Source organism: Nelumbo lutea, chromosome 6, assembly GCF_056320005.1.
Source record: "Nelumbo lutea isolate HS-2025 chromosome 6, American lotus-T2T, whole genome shotgun sequence".
In the NCBI taxonomy this organism is placed as follows: domain Eukaryota; kingdom Viridiplantae; phylum Streptophyta; class Magnoliopsida; order Proteales; family Nelumbonaceae; genus Nelumbo; species Nelumbo lutea.
This window is the reverse complement of record NC_142689.1, coordinates 23,235,468-23,253,345: the sequence shown is the minus strand read 5'-3', so window position 1 is coordinate 23,253,345 and position 17,878 is coordinate 23,235,468. Positions and strand designations below refer to the sequence as shown.

Below are 17,878 nucleotides of genomic sequence, written 5' to 3'. Positions count from 1 at the left end.
TTTGACGAGGGAACCAAATTTGGTTGGTAGTTGATACTTGATGTTGTAGGTAGGAATATAGGATCAATGATCGATGGTCATCTATGCATCTCACTGTTTTTAACCGTGCATCGAGATCTGAACCATTGTCCTAGGATATTACAATCGGACGGCGATGGAAGAGTCAGGTGAAAGTGCACCAGATACATAATACCGTTAACAAAAAATAAGGAGCGATGAGTTGGCTGTCATGTGCAAAAGTCCACATAAGATATACTGATGTAATGGCTGGAATTTGCCTTGTAAATGATGGCAAGTAGAATAATTAAGTAAAAGAGACGTGGACAAAATGGGAAATTCATGGGTTCACTAATTCTCGCCAGCCCTTCAGCTCATTATAGATTATACTGTTGAGCAATTTCTCTCTCTCTCTCTCTCTCTCTCTCTCTCTCCTATATATTCAGACGAGAACATGTGACACCTCCACGGCCTGTCCACCCCCTGCGAGATTTAAGGATTCTCTCTTTCCCTCTCTTTCGCTCCTCCAGAGAACGAAGAGCGTGAAGGATAGAGAGAGAGAGAGAGAGAGAGGAAAACCGGAGCTTAGATTTAGGGCTCCCCTGAGAGAATTCATTGTAGTCAAAATAGAACAGAGCAACATGGCTTTGCAGCAGAAAAATGTCGGGATTCTGGCCATGGAAATCTACTTCCCTCCTACGTGCGTTCAGCAGGTGTAGATCTCATCCTTTTTCTTGTTTCCCCTTTTCTGACTGACTTCTTCTGCATGCCATGAACTTCTTCTTCTTCTTCTTCTTCTTCTTCTTCCACTACTACTACTACTACTACCACCACCACCACCACCACTACTACTGTTACTTCTTCTTCTTCTAATTTATAGGTATAAGTTGATGTGAAATATCTGGTTTGCTTTGATTTATCCTTCCTTCTCTAAATGTACTCTTAAGGGATAAACTGATGTTTTAATTTGGAAGTATTTTCCTCTGCAATTTAATGAACGCATTTTTATCGGGGTTCAGGGTTGGTGAAATGCAGCGCTGAGTTGAAAGAGAGTGATGTTTAAATTTGTTGACTTGAAGCTATGATGCTTTGTCCAGTTAGCTTTAACTTGGGGTAATGGTTGCATGGTAACTTTGGACATTCAGATGAAAAAGCTCTTTCAGCTTTGATCTTCACAAGTCTAAAATGTGATGGAATGTTTTGTACTGTTTGCATGTCTTTAACTGTTTCTTATCTGTTCTTGGCATCTAGAAGCAGAGAATTTAGGAATTTAAATCTGCTCCCGATCAGATGTCCGAGAATCCTTGATGCCAGGCAGATCGGTTTAAATTCAGTTTGGAAATGCACTCTGATATGTCCATTTTTCCCTCTCAAGACCATCCTTCACTTATGCCGAAGCATTTTGGTGGGGGTTTATAACCAGCATATGAGAATTCATCCTGTTTCTTCTTCTATTATGAATGTTGCATAAAAGATAGACATGTAACGAGTACATAGGATAGATGTCATGAGGATTTGACTAGGCAAAAAACCATTTATGACTAAGTTATGGTTATTTAAAATATTTTATTCTAAATTTACAGGGTCCTTTCACCACTTCATTGTAGCTCGGATTTTTTTAATTGAACTTCTTAGATTATTTACGTGCACTGTGTGATGTCCCATTTTAATTAATTAATTAATTTATTTTTTAAGAATATCCTTCACTGAAGCGGAAGTATTTAGATGGGGGCTTATAACCAACTTGTGAGAATTCACCTACCGTTGGCTTTTTTTTTTCTGTTTATTCCTCTATTAAGACTGTTGCATACAAGAAAGAGACATCTGAGTACATCGGATAGATGTCATGAGGCTTCGGCTAGAAGCAAATCATTAATAACTAAGTTCTATTTGATTGGATTCTTTTGTTCTGAATGTACAGGGTCATTCACCTGACTTTCTATTTAAATTTCTTAGGTTTATTTACTTGTTCTGTTTGTCTAGAAGCTTCAATGTAGAAAAATATTTTCATTTTCTATTATCTCTGTCTAACTTTTTGTTGAAAAAGATTAGGGGTATTTCTTTGGCAAAAAAAAACTGCTTAATACATATTTTCTTGTTTAGTTCCGTTTGCTCTCCCCTATTCCTTTTTGCAAGTCCCTCATGTTCTTATAATAAATAATGTCTAGTTTGTCATGTTCTTGTTAATGTTCTTTGCCACATATGGTCTTATTTGAAACTAAATAATTCAATTAATATTGCCCTTCAATTTATCCTTCTAATAGGAAGCTTTGGAGGCTCATGATGGTGCAAGTAAAGGAAAATACACCATTGGACTTGGTCAAGATTGCATGGCATTTTGTACAGAATCAGAAGATGTCATTTCAATGAGGTCTTCACTCTTTATTTGATTCCATACTATTACTTAAATCCCAGTTGTAGTAGAAGTTGTTCCTTTTATCTTCAGTTGACTAGTTGGACTTCTGGATTTATCATTGTTATTGTTTATTAGAAGGATAAGCTTATGAGCTTAGCAGGGCATGCAACATTTAATCTTAATCAACATCTCTACATTTTTCAAGTATTGATTGACATGAGTACAAGATCATTTCCAAATGTTTGGCACAGTTCCCTTGGTTTGTCATATACTATTACCTTTCACGAGAAGCTTGATGATTGATATGAATCAAGATCACTTCCAACTTTTAATTCTATACCCCTAATGGTTCTTGTATTTTTAAATATGAAGTTTTATTCTAAAAGTGCTTTAATAGAAGTAGCAACTAGCAAGAGAGCTACATCATTAATTTCTGAACTCATGTGGCTAAGATGTTGGTAATGTTTCAGTGAGGTTTCTCTTGTCTGCCATTTGGGAACAAAAAAAAAGTGGAAGCACTTCTTTGAAGTGTTACCAACTGCAATCTAAATTGGCACAAACTCCCTTCTCTTATATGAATAACATTTTATATGTACTTATCCTTGGGAATACTGGACTGAAGGATGCATAAAAGGAGCCTTGATTGCTGAACATCTGAAAGCATTTATGTGGTAATTAAAGGACATGAATGCATGTACATTGTCCGACTATTGTTTCTATAAGAGTGACGTTTTCTACCTTAGCTATTTTTCTTGTTGCAGGTTTGTTCTAAATTAACAATATGAATTTTAATGATTGTTTAGAGCTTTGGTATTGTCTATTCCAAAGGTTCTGATTAGGACAGATGGTCTTGGCATTGATTCTACCAATGTTACTGTTGTCTAGAGCCTTGTAATTGCAAAGCTTGTCAAGTTTTTCTTAGGTATTTTTTTTTTCTCAAATTCTATGCTTTTTCAGTTTGACAGCTGTAACTTCCCTCCTTGAAAAATATGGGATTGATCCAACACAAATTGGTCGTCTAGAAGTTGGCAGTGAGACTGTGATAGACAAAAGCAAGTCCATTAAGACCTTCTTGATGCAAATCTTTGAGGTATTCTATCAATTCCATTGGATACAAATACTTTTTCCTGCAATTTCTCAACTTTCTCCTTCTCACATTATCTGTGTAAAAAACAGAAATATGGTAATACTGATATTGAAGGAGTTGATTCAACAAATGCATGCTATGGGGGGACTGCAGCTTTATTCAACTGTGTGAATTGGGTAGAGAGTAGTTCTTGGGATGGTCGCTATGGACTTGTTGTCTGCACAGACAGTGCGGTATGATTCTTCTCTGTAGACGTTTTTTGTTTCCCTTATACTGGCAGTCACTATCAAGATTTTTATTCTAACAAGTATGACTTCAAACTTGTCAGTTTAACTAATATGATACTTCTTTTGTTCTCTACTCAGTAAGTATTTTTCTAATATATTTAGTCAATTGGCTTATGCATATCTTTCTTATATTTAACTTCCATGCATGAGCCAAAATACTTAAACTATTGACTTGTAGTGAGTGGTTACTATGTGCTAACTGAATTTTGAGATAAATGGTCAATCATATGGTAAGTTAAGTTGCTTGCTAGTTGACACTTAATCCGGAAAGGTATCATTTAGTTGCCTGATACTTTGATGTGCAACGTGTGTGGATTGTGTAGGGTTTAGTGCCAATCCAGGCTCAGCCATAAGACATGGACAGTGGGCCTGGGCCCAAACCCAAGCCCAAGTTAGCCAGCTCAAGCCCGGAACAAGTTAAATCCAACATAACTTGGTCTAGGTTGGGACTGACCTACTCGGGTTGGTTGGATTTAAAGATCTTCTTGCCTATGTTTTGCACTTCCACTTTTTCTTTGGGTTTGTAGTCTACTAGTCTTAGAGGTGCAACTTGTCCCAATCAAGGTTCAAAATATTGTTACGTATTGGCCCATATCGGCCGATACGTATCATACCGGGGCCTTCCTGATACACCCCTACAGGGGGTGTATCGGGTCAGGCCATGGTTCAGAGGGTAGCCGGGACTTAAACTGACCCCTCTGAACCAGTTTTGAAAAAAAAAATATAACATAAAAAAGCATTGATACAATCTGATACACCCTACCGGCATATTGGCATGTATCGATATTTAGAACCATGGTCCCAACACAAGGTCTGAACCTCAAGCTAGGCTTGGCCTGGCCTATGCAAAATCAAGGCCTGGGCTGGCCAGCCCAAGCTCAACACGAGCTAAATCCAACAGGCTTTGGAGTGTACTTTATTGTGTACATAAATATTGCGAGTTATTGTATACACATATGCATTTCTTAAATTATTCAATGCACATACAAATACATTAGAGAAGGTTGGGCAGGTTTTGATTGGGTTGGGTTGGGCCTGGTATGGATTTGGGCTACCCAAGGTCTCAAGCTAGGCCCAACCTTTGCAGAACTTTGAGTGGGGTACTTGTGTATGTTCCCAACACAAGGTCTGAACCTCAAGCTAGGCTTGGCCTGGCCTATGCAAAATCAAGGCCTGGGCTGGCCAGCCCAAGCTCAACACGAGCTAAATCCAACAGGCTTTGGAGTGTACTTTATTGTGTACATAAATATTGCGAGTTATTGTATACACATATGCATTTCTTAAATTATTCAATGCACATACAAATACATTAGAGAAGGTTGGGCAGGTTTTGATTGGGTTGGGTTGGGCCTGGTATGGATTTGGGCTACCCAAGGTCTCAAGCTAGGCCCAACCTTTGCAGAACTTTGAGTGGGGTACTTGTGTAGGGTCAGGCTTGGATTAGGTTCACTGAAGTTGCAGCCCTATATAGTTCACTTAAGAAATAAAAGAGAAATGCATACAAGTTTTCAGGCCTCAAACCAAGCCCAACCTAAATTGAGGAGTACAAATTTTAAGGCCTAGACCCAGTCCAGGGCCCAAAAAATCCAAGTACAATCCATGGAAAAGCTTGGGTCGGGACTGTTTCTGGTTGAGACTGCCCAAATTGCATCCCTACTTGATACACTTTACTGTGCTCATGTGAAAAAGTAAAACTAAAATGATACTTGTGTTGAATCTGGAACCTTATCTCTTGGCATTTCATTGATTTACCTTTCAATCGACCAGTAGAAAACCATATTGCACTCATTTTTTTAATATGTTATTGTGTTTTGTCATCTTTTTTTAGTGACAGGTATGGTCGGTCATTCATGAATCTAAAGAATATCTTTATTAATGAAAATAAGTTTCATGATAGGTAAGGGGCATTTGAATACTGATAACAGCTAAAAATGCTGAACTGAAAAACTTATTGCTTTGTCTTTTAGTGAATCAGACTTTAAGGAGGTTGTGAGCTCCTTAATGGCTGAAAATGAAGTTGAGTAGACCACTATATCCTTGGAAATTTTACTATTTACTTATTTTAACAACTAAAAGACAAAGAGATGAGTCTTTCAGTTTAGCAACTTCAGCTGTTATCAAATATGCAAAAAATTCATTGAAGTTTATGAATTTCTTGCAAATTTGGGGCCAGAAAAATCTTAATGCAACTCAACACCCTTAAAAGTATCCCCTGTATATGTTGTCAGACACCCATGGCATGAATTCCTCTGTCTATATGTTAACGTGTTTCCTGTGCTTAGGCAAGAGACTAGCTCCATAAAAGCTTTGTTTTGGGTAATGTATTGTTACTGTGCATTATTTATCTCATCAATAAAATCTGTCATGTTGCTGACAAAAAAAGTGTTCCCTATGCTTTTTTCTTGCAGTTCTTGTTACATGCTGTTCGTTTCTCAGATGCATGCATGGATAAACACAGATTAGAACATATGAAACTTGCTATTTTGTTTAATGTTAGGATGTTCGGTTTGCTTACTAGGATCTTCCTTCTTACAGGTCTATGCAGAAGGACCAGCCCGGCCTACTGGAGGTGCTGCTGCCATTGCCATGCTAATAGGGCCAAATGCTCCAATTGCATTTGAAAGCAAATATAGAGGGAGCCATATGTCTCATGTCTATGATTTCTATAAGCCCAACCTTGCAAGTGAATATCCGGTAGCCCTTCTAATCTTTCTTTTATTTTATAGATATCCATGGCCATTGTCAGTGCTTGTAACCCTGGTTAGATCACTTTTGTATGTTTCTGTGCTAATAGATTTTCTTCTTTCAAAGCAACTGCTTCTGGTCTTTTTCATTCCTTTAATTTGTGGGCCCCGTTCTACAGTTTGAGATTCTAGGAAATAAGGTTCATTTTTTTTATTGTTCTGTTAGTTTGTCTTCTTCTGAACCTACCAACCTATTTCAAATATTACTACTTATTTTAAAAGGGCCATTACCCAATGATGGAAATCTAGGGCCTTGGGAGGGATGGACTGGATATGGACCTAACATTCAGCATTCCAGGCTTGAATGTACATTCTCACACTTGTCAGCCCAAGATTTTACCATTGTGCCAAGCAATGTCCCATATTACTAATTTGATTACAAACATGTATTCCATGGACTTATTATATTAAATGATTTGAAACTACTTTTATACCCACATGCTTTTCTGATTGTTCTGCTTTTATATGGAGTTGTGCAATCTAATCAATCTATAGAAAACAAAATAAACAACGATGATATCTAATGGGCTACCAGGTTGAGTCTAGTGTCATTTTAGACCTTTATTTGCATACTTGCATAAAGGTGGCTCTTATGTGAATGTAGATCATTGTATACTATGCTGATTTCATACACATTGCTAATGAAGCCAAAGAAATACATTTCAAAAACAAGGCAGTGGTTGTGTTGTCAAATAACAGGGTTCTCTTATGTAACACCTAATAAACAAGGTGGAATGTTCAAATTTGAAATTTTCTATCTCAAGGCACTTGGTAATTAATACATGTTGCTCACTAATGTAACACCAAATTAGCTATAAGTGGTCATTACCAATTATAGCTGGTTGTTTTAATATGCAATTTGTGTATGTAGGTTGTTGATGGGAAGCTTTCACAAACTTGCTATCTTATGGCACTTGATGCTTGCTATAAACATTTCTCTAACAGGTAAGTTGACCAATAATGATAGTACTTCCTTTTTTTGCTTTAGCTTTTGGTGATTATTATTTCTATTGGACTTCTTGTCCATCTTTCTATAGATATGAGAAGTTGGAAGGGAAGCCATTTTCAATGTCTGATGCAGACTACTTTGCGTTTCATTCTCCCTACAACAAGGTACTGCATTTTATGCATTTGGAATAAAAAAAACTATCTACTGTGAATTTAGCGGTTAAAATTCTTAAATGCTTAACAGTTTTATTTAATTTATTTCTTAAACTGGTACTGCAGCTTGTTCAAAAAAGCTTTGCTAGATTATACTTCAATGACTTCTTGAGGAATGCGAGGTTTTTATCTTCCACTTTTTCTTGAGCAACCTTTTGTTTCTCTGGTTTTAGATTTTATTATTTGTGACTGTCTTTTTTGAATCTTTATTAAATATCTTATTATATGTTGCATCTTATTTTATTCATCAGTTCTGTTGAGGAGGTTGCAAAAGAAAAACTGGCACCATTTTCAGCTTTATCTTGTGACGAGAGCTATCAAAGCCGGGATCTTGAAAAGGTTGCTCTGGTGTCTTGATATTGGATGTTATTGCAATTTGTAATTTACAGTGATATGGTTGCTCTGAGTTGATAATTGATAATATTACTCAATTATAATTCTGTATATTTTTTCATCTACAGGCATCCCAACAAGTTGCAAAGAACCTATATGATGCAAAGGTGCAACCAACTACTTTATTGCCAAAACAAGTTGGCAACATGTACACAGCATCCCTTTATGCAGCATTTGCATCCCTTATTCATAACAAGCACAGCACACTGGTAAAATTAAAAATTTTCAGGCAATGACATGGCTTCTTCAAATTCAATGTTTTTTTTTTTTTGTTTTTGTAACTTTAAATTTTGTTTTATTTCTTGCAGGATGGTAATCGGGTAGTAATGTTCTCATATGGGAGTGGTCTAACTTCCACAATGTTCTCATTCCATCTTCATAGTGGTGAACATCCATTTAGCTTGTCAAACATTGCAGCAGTAATGAATATCCCTGCAAAATTAAAGTCAAGACATGAGGTATTCTTTTGTTCATCATTTGTTGGAGATGATTTTTAGCCTCAAGGTTATTATCTAGTCTGGAGTTTTGTGCGCCTCGGCTTGTGGCGATAATTAAAAGGGCAGCCCAGTGCACGAGGCTCCCATAAATCTGGGGTCTGGGGAAGGACCTCTGACGCTGTCTCCCTCTGTTACTATAATGTTGATTGTTAAGCAAAATCTCTGAATAGGGGACACGTCTTCTAGTTCCCTAATTTGAGTAATTCTTTCCTTCATAGTATTTATTGTCAATAAAAAAGTAAACCAAAACTGTTTTCTTTCTTTTCTTAAAATATGCTATTAAAACTTAAAATGAGGAAAAATCTTAAAAATACAACAAGATGAGTTTCAGCCTGAGATAGCATACAAGTTTTTTTTTTCTGTCTCTGTACCATTACCAAAGAATGGTACCTCTGACGCTGTCTCCCTCTGTTACTATAATGTTGATTGTTAAGCAAAATCTCTGAATAGGGGACACGTCTTCTAGTTCCCTAATTTGAGTAATTCTTTCCTTCATAGTATTTGTTGTCAATAAAAAAGTAAACCAAAACTGTTTTCTTTCTTTTCTTAAAATATGCTATTAAAACTTAAAATGAGGAAAAAGCTTAGAAATACAACAAGATGAATTTCAGCCTGAGATAGCATACAAGTTTTTTTTTTTCTGTCTCTGTACCATTACCAAAGAATGGTAATGGTGAAGCTTGAACTTGAATTTGTGCTAGTTTGGTCGAACAGACAGTTCTAATGACCGTTTTTCAGATTTGAATCCCAACTCACTACTTGACTTAGATAGGTACCCTCTTTTTTTTTTTGACCTCATCTCTTGTGGAAATGGGGATCTATTTGGTTTGTGTTTCAAGTTCTGTATTGCGTTTCATGGTTTGTTAGCTCGAGATCTCCCATTGAAATGAGGAAGCTTGTGCATTTCTTCCCCGAAATCTTTTACCAAGTTGCCTATCTTTGATGCAAAGGCGATATGGTTCTTAAGATCACTGGCATGATCTGCTGGCAATAAATTCTGGTTTTTGAAGTATTATTGCGTGAATTGGGTTGAGTTGTTGGAATTAGTGTTGCAAGCTGAGACTTTCCCTCATTTTGGTAAGAATTTAATCGCTGGATGCAAAGTTAACATAAGCGAGGAAAGGAAAATATGAGATGGTCTCTTGCTTTTGAGGAGCATGAGCTGACACAATACATGTCAGTACTGCATGGTTTCTATGTATGTTTGTTGTCTATGAAAAACAGTTCTGCTAGGCATTTCCTGTTTCTTATTATTTTTTTCCTTTTCCGTGCAGTTTTCTCCTGAGAAATTTGTGGAAACCTTGAAGCTAATGGAGCATCGTTATGGGGGCAAGGACTTTGTGACGGCAAAAGACAGGAGTCTTCTATCTCCAGGCACCTATTATCTCATAGAGGTGGACAAGTTGTACCGGAGATTTTATGCCAAGAAAGTCGGGGATGACAACACTACTGATGAGAGTGTTGGCACATGTTGTAATGATTCAGTGGCCAATGGTTATTAGAAGGGGGATGAAGGAGCCAAAGCCTCCTAATTGCATATCCAAATGTTGTAGTTACTAGTTAGTGCTTTTCTATGATGGCCAGAGCATATGGCTCGATAAGCGGGTGTTCTAAGTACTTACTAGCTCAATCAATGTGTTCCTAATGAATAAAGCATTAAGCATGGTTATGTTTACCCTAAAAATGTGCATTAATGAAATTGTTCAATTTTTTTTTCCAATCAGCCACAGACATTTCATTGGATAAAAAACATATACAATTCCTGGGTAGCCTCGGCTACCCCTCAAACAAGCATTTTTTTATTTTTTTGTTTTTGGTGGAAAGAAGATTCTACTGAAAAAAACCCCTACTTACTGCAAACAAACTACTCTACTAAAAAAGCCAAAAAAACAACTAGGTAGCATCTCCCAAAGCACCAGGAGAACGATCTGCTTCGAGCACAGGATGAAGCCACTAAGGATCAGTACCGAACAACACAGCCGAGGTCTTCAAACCACTTTGGGCAGTAAAGTGAGCATCTCTGTTGGCTTTTCTTCTAACCCAAAGAAAAGACAGAAACAGGTTCCTGCATAAGAGAGCAATATCTTTTAACGGACCATGAGACACAGCAACACACAAACCCCTGGAATCTCTAGCTACAACTCCAAAAGCAGAATGCTGGGGATCACAAAAAGCAACATCAACATTGAACTTCAACTACTGTCCCTTCGGAGGGAATCCAAAGAGCTGGAGACAGTATAACAGAGAATTTTAATTTCTTTACATTACAACTGAGCTCAAAAACACTGCTTCCTGCTTACTCCTTGCTTAGCTAATTGATCTGCAAAGCCATTAGTCAACCTTGGAGTCCATGAAAAAGTTGCCATCATCGCTCTTGAAAGCCTTTCTATACTTTTTATCTCATTCCTGAAATGCCAAAGACCCTTCTCTTGTTTCATCCAGTTGATAATTAACTTGGAATCATCTTCAATTACCAGTTTTCTTACCTCTAGCTCCATATCTTTTTGCATTCCAAAAATCACTGCCTTCGTAAATCTCCAAACTAATCTCCCCCTTCTCTTTTGCCACATAAATGTAGAAGAGTCAAACAACCTGTCCAAACTACTTGGAGTATTCCATATGCAACTAAAGAGTGAGAAAAACCAAGCCCAAATACCAGTAAAGGGGCAAGAGATTAGAAGATGATAGGTAGCTTCACCATTTGGTTCATACAAAATATACCAATTTGGGGAGAGGTATCATGTTATGGGCCCGCGCGTAGGATCTCGTCACGGGCCGGTCCATCGGGAGAGATTCTTGTCTTCCCTTGCCCTTGCCCTTGCGTACAAACCCTATTGTGGCAATCGCGTGGGTGATTTGTCCAAGAGATCACCCGAACTCTCTTCACTCTCTTTCTTGACTGTGAAAACTGAATGCTTTATTTCAATTCGTGGCTCCTTAAATAGGAGATTACAGAAGGAAATTCCTAATTAAACTCAAACTCCAACTTGAACTCAAACTCCTAATTACCTACTCCTAATGGTACACAACTCTTACTTAAGATAAGATAAGGATAAGGATAAGATAAGATAAGGGATAAGGTATAAGGAATGGTGTAGCTAGCAGCGAGTTGGCGGCAGAGCTGATGTGGTAAGATAAGTGTGGGCCCACCCTGATGAGCTATAATGTGGGCCCTGCCCTACTGCTGATGCCGGTCAATGCGCGGGTCTCGCAGTGTTGCTGCCGTGAGGTGCGTGTTGCTGCCGTGTGGTGCGTGCTGCTGCCTAGTGCTACTGCCGTGAGGTGCGTGCGGCACGCTGCCGGCGGTGCGAGCTGCTATGCACGCTGCCGAGCGGTGCGTGCTGTGCGCTGTCAGGCGGTGCGTGCTGCGCGCTGCCAGGCAGTGCGTCCGGCGTGTTGCCGGGTTGCTGTGTGGCGCTACCGGGCAGTGCGTGCTGCTGCCTATGACTGCACTATAGTGCGCTGCCCGGTGGTGTGTCCATAACATCACACCCCTCCTGGACTACGAGTTTGTCCTCAAGCTCGAATTGGGTGTCGAAGACACCCTCAAAGGAATCTTGGATGGCTTTGCCTGCCTGGATCGGGTTCCCATGGAGAGGGTTCATCCTCATCTTCCTCTTGTTTCACCAGGAGGCAGAAAAGTCTCTTGCACCTGTGCCCTACTGAGTATAGAGTTCATCGTAATTAAAACATTGCCCCCTTGCCCTGCGTTTTGCCATCTCCATCCTGGACAAGTGCTTAATAGGGGGTGTACCGCCGCTACTCCCCACACTGGATGCTGATCTGGAATTGGTGCTCGTCTGTGGCTTCTGTTCTGGGCTGGCTGCTGGATATGGAGCCATTCCGAGTGGTTCTCTGTTGGCTGCCAATGAAGACCCTCCTCTAGTAGGCTTCGGGTTTGTCCAAGCCACTATTGGGAATCCCATGCTGAACGGCCCTTGGCTAATCTGTAGTTTGCGCTTGAAGGCCCGGACCAAATTCATTGTCGTGACCAGGTTAGGCAGGCTCTGCATCTCTACATCAATTCTCAGGGGTTCGGCTAGACCAACTGTGAACATATCCACCTGCTGGTCTGGGCGTACTGACGAGGCCCTGGCGAGAAGGGTCTGGAACTACCGTTGATACTTTGCTACGATGCCGGTCTGCTTGAGATTAATGAGTTCTCCCAAGGGGTTGTTTGTTAGTGGGGGTCCGAACCGAAGTAGGCAGTACGACATGAACCGCCCCCAACTAAGGCCTGGTTCCTCCTGCTCCACTCGGTAGAACCAGAGCTGCGCTTCTTCAGTCAAGTGGAACGCGGCCAAGCTGACCTTGTCTCTTTCATCGGTGCGTTGGTTGCGGAAGAACTGTTCACAGCGTTGCAACCATCCCAGTGGGTCTCCCGCGCAGTTGTAGGATGGAAATTCTAGTCGATTGTATTTGGGGATAACAACAGCAGTCAGGGTGGCCGTCTGATGTTCGCTAGGCATTTCTGCCCAATCTGGTATGCGGCTGTTGTTGGTGGCGGTTCCTTCTGAGTTTCTTTCCCTATTGGCTAAAAATGTCTCCAGCAAACGTCGAAGCTCCTGGACATCTTCCTTGACCTCACGTACCTCCATGCTGGTCTCTGCAAGTTGGTGTTCCAGTTCATGGACCTTGGAAGACAACTGCTCCATATCGCCCATGACGTTTGGCTCTGATACCAAAATGTTATGGGCCCGCGCGTAGGATCTCGTCACAGGTCGGTCCACCGGGAGAGACTCTTGTCTTCCCTTGCCCTTGCCCTTGTGTACAGACCCTATTGTGGTAATCGCGTGGGTGATTTGTCCAAGAGATCACTCGAACTCTCCTAATGGGTGGTTTGTCCAAGAGATCACCTGAACTCTCCTCACTCTCTTTCTTGACTGCGAAAACTGAATGCTTTATTTCAATTCGTGGCTCCTTAAATAGGAGATTACAGAAGGATAATTACCTACTCCTAATGGTACACAACTCTTACTTAAGATAAGATAAGCATAAGGATAAAATAAGATAAGGGATAAGGGATAAGGAATGGTGTAGCTGGCAACGAGTTGGTGGTAGAGCTGATGTGGTAAGATAAGTGTGGGCCCACCCTGATGAGCTATCATGTGGGCCCCGCCCTACTGTTGCTACTAGCTAGTGCGCGCGTCTCGCAGTGCTGCTACCGTGAGGTGCGTTCTGTTGTCGTGCGGTGTGTGCGACGCGCTATCGGGTTGTTGTGCGGCGCTGCCATGCGGTGCGTGCTGCTGGGCGGCCCGCTGTGCGTGCTGTTGCCTATGACTGCACCGTAGTGCGCTGCCCGGTGGTGTGTCCATAACATATCAGCCTGGTTTCTTTCTTTGAAGTAAATCATGGGTGTTAATAGCACCATGGTAAACCTTCCAACAAAAAGTACCAATTTTAGGGGGAATAGGCTCACTCCAAACTTCTTTAACTGGAAATGTCAACAAGGATTGGGTAAAAGAAGACAAAGACTTGAAGAAAAAAGCACAACTAAAGACCTTGGAAGGATGACTAGTCCACAAATGATTGTCCCCTTTGTTGGTATCAAGGAAGGCCCTTCCATGGATATGTAGAAGGTTTGATATGGGCCCAATTTTGTATCTCTCACGTTCCTATGAAGACCCAAATTCCATCCACACCTAGAAAGCAAGGGAGAGGGGATTAAGAACTCAGAAACTGGTCTTCCTCTAAGGTTATGTTTGGTTTGAAGGAAAATGAAGGGAAAGATAGATAGGGAACCCTTTACAAACCTTGTATAGGGTTCCCTATCTTTCCCTTCCTTTCCCTACCTTTTCCTTCAAATCAAACGTGGCCTAAAGGAAGAAAGGGCCTATGAAAAAGGAAATAAACCCTTTAGAGGAATTTCACCCACCCACAAGTCTTCCTAAAACTTAATTTTATTACCTGAGTTGATATCAAACTTGATGTTACTGAGGAAAAGTGGAAGGACCTTATAGATAGCTTTCCACGGCGAAGCACAAGATGCTTTGTTAGAAATTCCAGAATTCCAACCATTTTCAAAGTGCCCATGAATGCTTGCTACCACAATACCACCTTATGCCACAATTTATTTGTTTCACTCAGGAATCTCCAGTCATCTACCTAGTAGACATGGATTCTTTTCCTTCAATCTTCTTAGACCCAGGCCACCGCATTCCTTTTTACTACTCACCATTTCCCACCTTACTAAATGGTCATTTTTTTCCACCCCAAGTTCTCATAAAAAGTCCCTCATAATCTTCTCAATCCTCTTCACTACAACTTGGGGCATACTAAACTCGATTATCATATATTAATTTTTGTTTCTTTTTTTGTTGGTAAAAAAGCCATCTGTAATTACAAAATGCAAAATCATTATGGTTTGTTCCTTTCTGTCCTTTCCCGCAAACATGAACTTATAATTGGATTAATACATGAAAGCATGTACAATATATTAGTATTGTGTTCAGTCTATTTATAATGCACTTTAATCGAAGTGATCCTTCAGAAAATAAGCTAAGAAATTTCCAATTTATTCCTTAAATGATAAAGGTTTGGATTAACCATTTCTATATTATGTATGCTTATGGGGACCCGAGGAAAATTTTGTTATGTTGATAGGAAAAAATTGTCTTGGCATGCATCGAATTTTTCTCAAGGGGCTATGGCTAAAGAGACCATATACTTCTCAATAGTGGTAGAGGGGGTAGCTGTGGGTTATGTAGGGGTTGCTAGGATTTTCTTTGTTATGTCAGACCCACAAGCTAAAGTCTTCCCCAACCTCCACTTGAGTAAACCTTGTGAGTACATAACTGCAGACTACGTAAAGAGAACACAACCTTTGCCCTTAAGCAGTTGCCATATACCATGGTATCAGAATATACCAATGTAATCTCACCCAGATGATCTTTCAAAGCACCATCCACACCACACCTAATTGATCCCAATTCCCAATGGAGCAAGAAATCTGCTGGGTCAAAATTTTCCTTTCAGCCTAACATCTGATGTGGGATACAATGCAGATAAGCACTTTAACCTGAATCTGAAGTAAAATATAAGGCTATTATACTTAACTCTCGCTTTGCCTAAATTTGGGTTTCAAATTTTGCTTCTTTGGCATGGTTTTTGGTGTCATCAGAAAGGTGAGTTTATTACCTATCTAATATTGTCAAGAACCACATGATGGAATACGAATCCAGAAAGTTATGTTCATTATACATACAACAAATCAGTATGTGATGCATTTTCTATTTGTGGGATGTTTATATGAGTAATTGAATTAGAGTATATTTTTAAGATATTATTTTGGTAGGATTTGGGTTCTGAAGTGGTTTTACTCTTAGAAATTTAATTATGTGAAAGTGTCTAATTTTAAAATATTTACAAGTTTTAGTTAGTTTGGAGTCTGTTCTAAGGCCTTGTTTTGATTGCAACAGAACTGGAATTAATTTAGGGGGTCTTTTCTGCAAGTTTTCAGGTTGAGTTTATCCTATAGAAGAGTGGAATTTAGAAATTACCGGGCATTAAGTCTCCAATTCCGTGTTTTACAGAGTGAAGATTTTGTTTTTTGTTTAGGGTGTCATTAAATTCTGCAGAATTAGGCAGAATGCATTTTATTTAAATTCATGGAGCATTTACATTAAAAGAAAAAAGAAATATGTATAGCAGAATACAGACCTGCCTGTGTGCCTGAATCGTATTTGACTCATCCTAGTTTGGGAACAAGGTTTAAGGTATGATACATTTTCCCATAATAGCTTGTGATATTACTAACTGATTCCATACTTCTCTTTGTGTAATAATTTGTTAAAATATCCATTTAATATATTATTCCCCAGTTATTTTTGCACTTTTTTTTTAAACTGCTAGCAGTTCTATCCATTTAATAATTAGAGGTTAATATCATTATTATCACCAAGATATCAGCAGAAGGCACATTTGAGCTTCACCTTGTTTTTGCTAAATTGGGTAAAGATCCTTCTTTCTGAAGGCTATAGGTGGAAGCTGATGACCCAGTAGCTGAGTTGGTCACTCGGTATCCTCAAAATATGGAGGCGTGGGATCAAATCCGCATAATTGCAGGCTCTCTGTGGTATGGTCAGTGGATTTATTTCCTTTTGAGATGCAATTGATGGGTTACAATAGGCAAAACTATGGTGCATCTAAGATTTACCAGATTTTCTTATGTCATAGTAAAGTGATTTACCAAGATAAAAAACAAACTCATCATTCTTATTCCTGTTTAAATAGTAAAGTTTATGATGATGTTGTGATATAGAGGCTTTTGTTCATCTGACTTATACAAGTAGTACCATTGGAGGAGGCAACAGAAAGTGAGATATCAGGGTTAGCTTAAAATGGTAAATAAAGACTACTGAGCTTTGTTTATAGTGCCCAACTTGAGAGCTTAAAATGAGGACCGACTCATGAAGTTTTTTTCTTTTTCTTTTTCAAGTATTCAGCTTGAGTGGTGAAGTATAATGGCTATAGGAATGGAAACTTGGATATATATAATCTCTGAAAGTTTTTAGCTCTACAATATAATAAGGGTTAGATGCTATTAAGTTTGTAAGGTTCCTCCAACAAGCTAGCATATCACCTTAAAGCCAATAGAGTCTAGAGGTGCATCTTGATTATTCGTGTGGTTGAAACAGAAGAGGTCATGTGGTCAATATCCAAGTATTTGATGTGGAAAACTAATGAATGTGCTCAGATCTTTCCAAATTTGGACTCAAGTAACCTACCAGAAACTGTTTGGGTTCTATTGAGTTAGGTTTTTAAGGTGTGAATTGTGAGAGACCCAAAAATATTATGTAACCTTTATTTTATTTTTGGAGGGGTAAGACCAGAGCAGGGTGCACTTGAGGTCCACCAGCCTTACCAGATAGAGCCTGCAGTGATTGTAGGTTTAATCCTATACGTTTATATTTGGAGTGACATCGAGTGACCATCTTAGCTACTACTGGGTCCTTGGCTGGAAAGGATTATGTATCCAATTTACATAAGTTTTGCGGTAATTGGGTTGGGAACTAGAGAGTAGGGAGACTGGGCTGCAAGTTCTGTGAGATGTTCCCAATGCATGGCTGAAAGTGTTGTGAAGTGGGTGTAAACAGGATTCTGTGAGGAAATCTGGATTCAATTTCCATGGCAACGTGACATGCAGCAAAGCTGACAGAAAGAGCTCTTCTGGGATAGTGATCTTTGTGGAAGCAAGGCTTGCATTTTCACTGTAACTACTTATGTTTCTCTACAATCTATCTATAAACAATTAAACACTGCGGAAATTGACAATAATATATATAAGACTTCATCTTCTCTTCTTCTCTGCTGGTTCTCTTTAATTTACCAATATTACTGTTGTATTATAAGGTTTT

At 39.2% G+C, this 17,878-nt stretch overlaps 1 protein-coding gene across 1 annotated transcript; it reads left to right on the top strand.

Annotated features, from left to right (window-relative positions):
• Window positions 1–403: 403 nt before the first annotated feature.
• On the top strand, window positions 404–10,206 carry LOC148847934 (hydroxymethylglutaryl-CoA synthase-like). Its single transcript, XM_088949453.1, has 12 exons — window positions 404–710; window positions 2,262–2,368; window positions 3,311–3,443; window positions 3,530–3,673; window positions 6,263–6,421; window positions 7,343–7,416; window positions 7,509–7,584; window positions 7,699–7,754; window positions 7,884–7,971; window positions 8,094–8,234; window positions 8,334–8,483; window positions 9,797–10,206. Exons 1-12 carry the CDS (start codon window positions 639–641, stop codon window positions 10,022–10,024), a joined length of 1,428 nt encoding a protein of 475 aa, XP_088805579.1. The 5' UTR covers window positions 404–638; the 3' UTR covers window positions 10,025–10,206.
• Window positions 10,207–17,878: the final 7,672 nt, after the last annotated feature.

Bases quoted from the DNA above. Each gene is read 5' to 3' on its own strand.
- LOC148847934 (XM_088949453.1), top strand. From the start codon at position 639: ATGGCTTTGCAGCAGAAAAATGTCGGGATTCTGGCCATGGAAATCTAC. The intron at 711-2,261 runs GTGTAGATCTCA...TCCTTCTAATAG, and splicing joins CTCCTACGTGCGTTCAGCAG to GAAGCTTTGGAGGCTCATGA. The intron at 7,417-7,508 runs GTAAGTTGACCA...ATCTTTCTATAG, and splicing joins TATAAACATTTCTCTAACAG to ATATGAGAAGTTGGAAGGGA.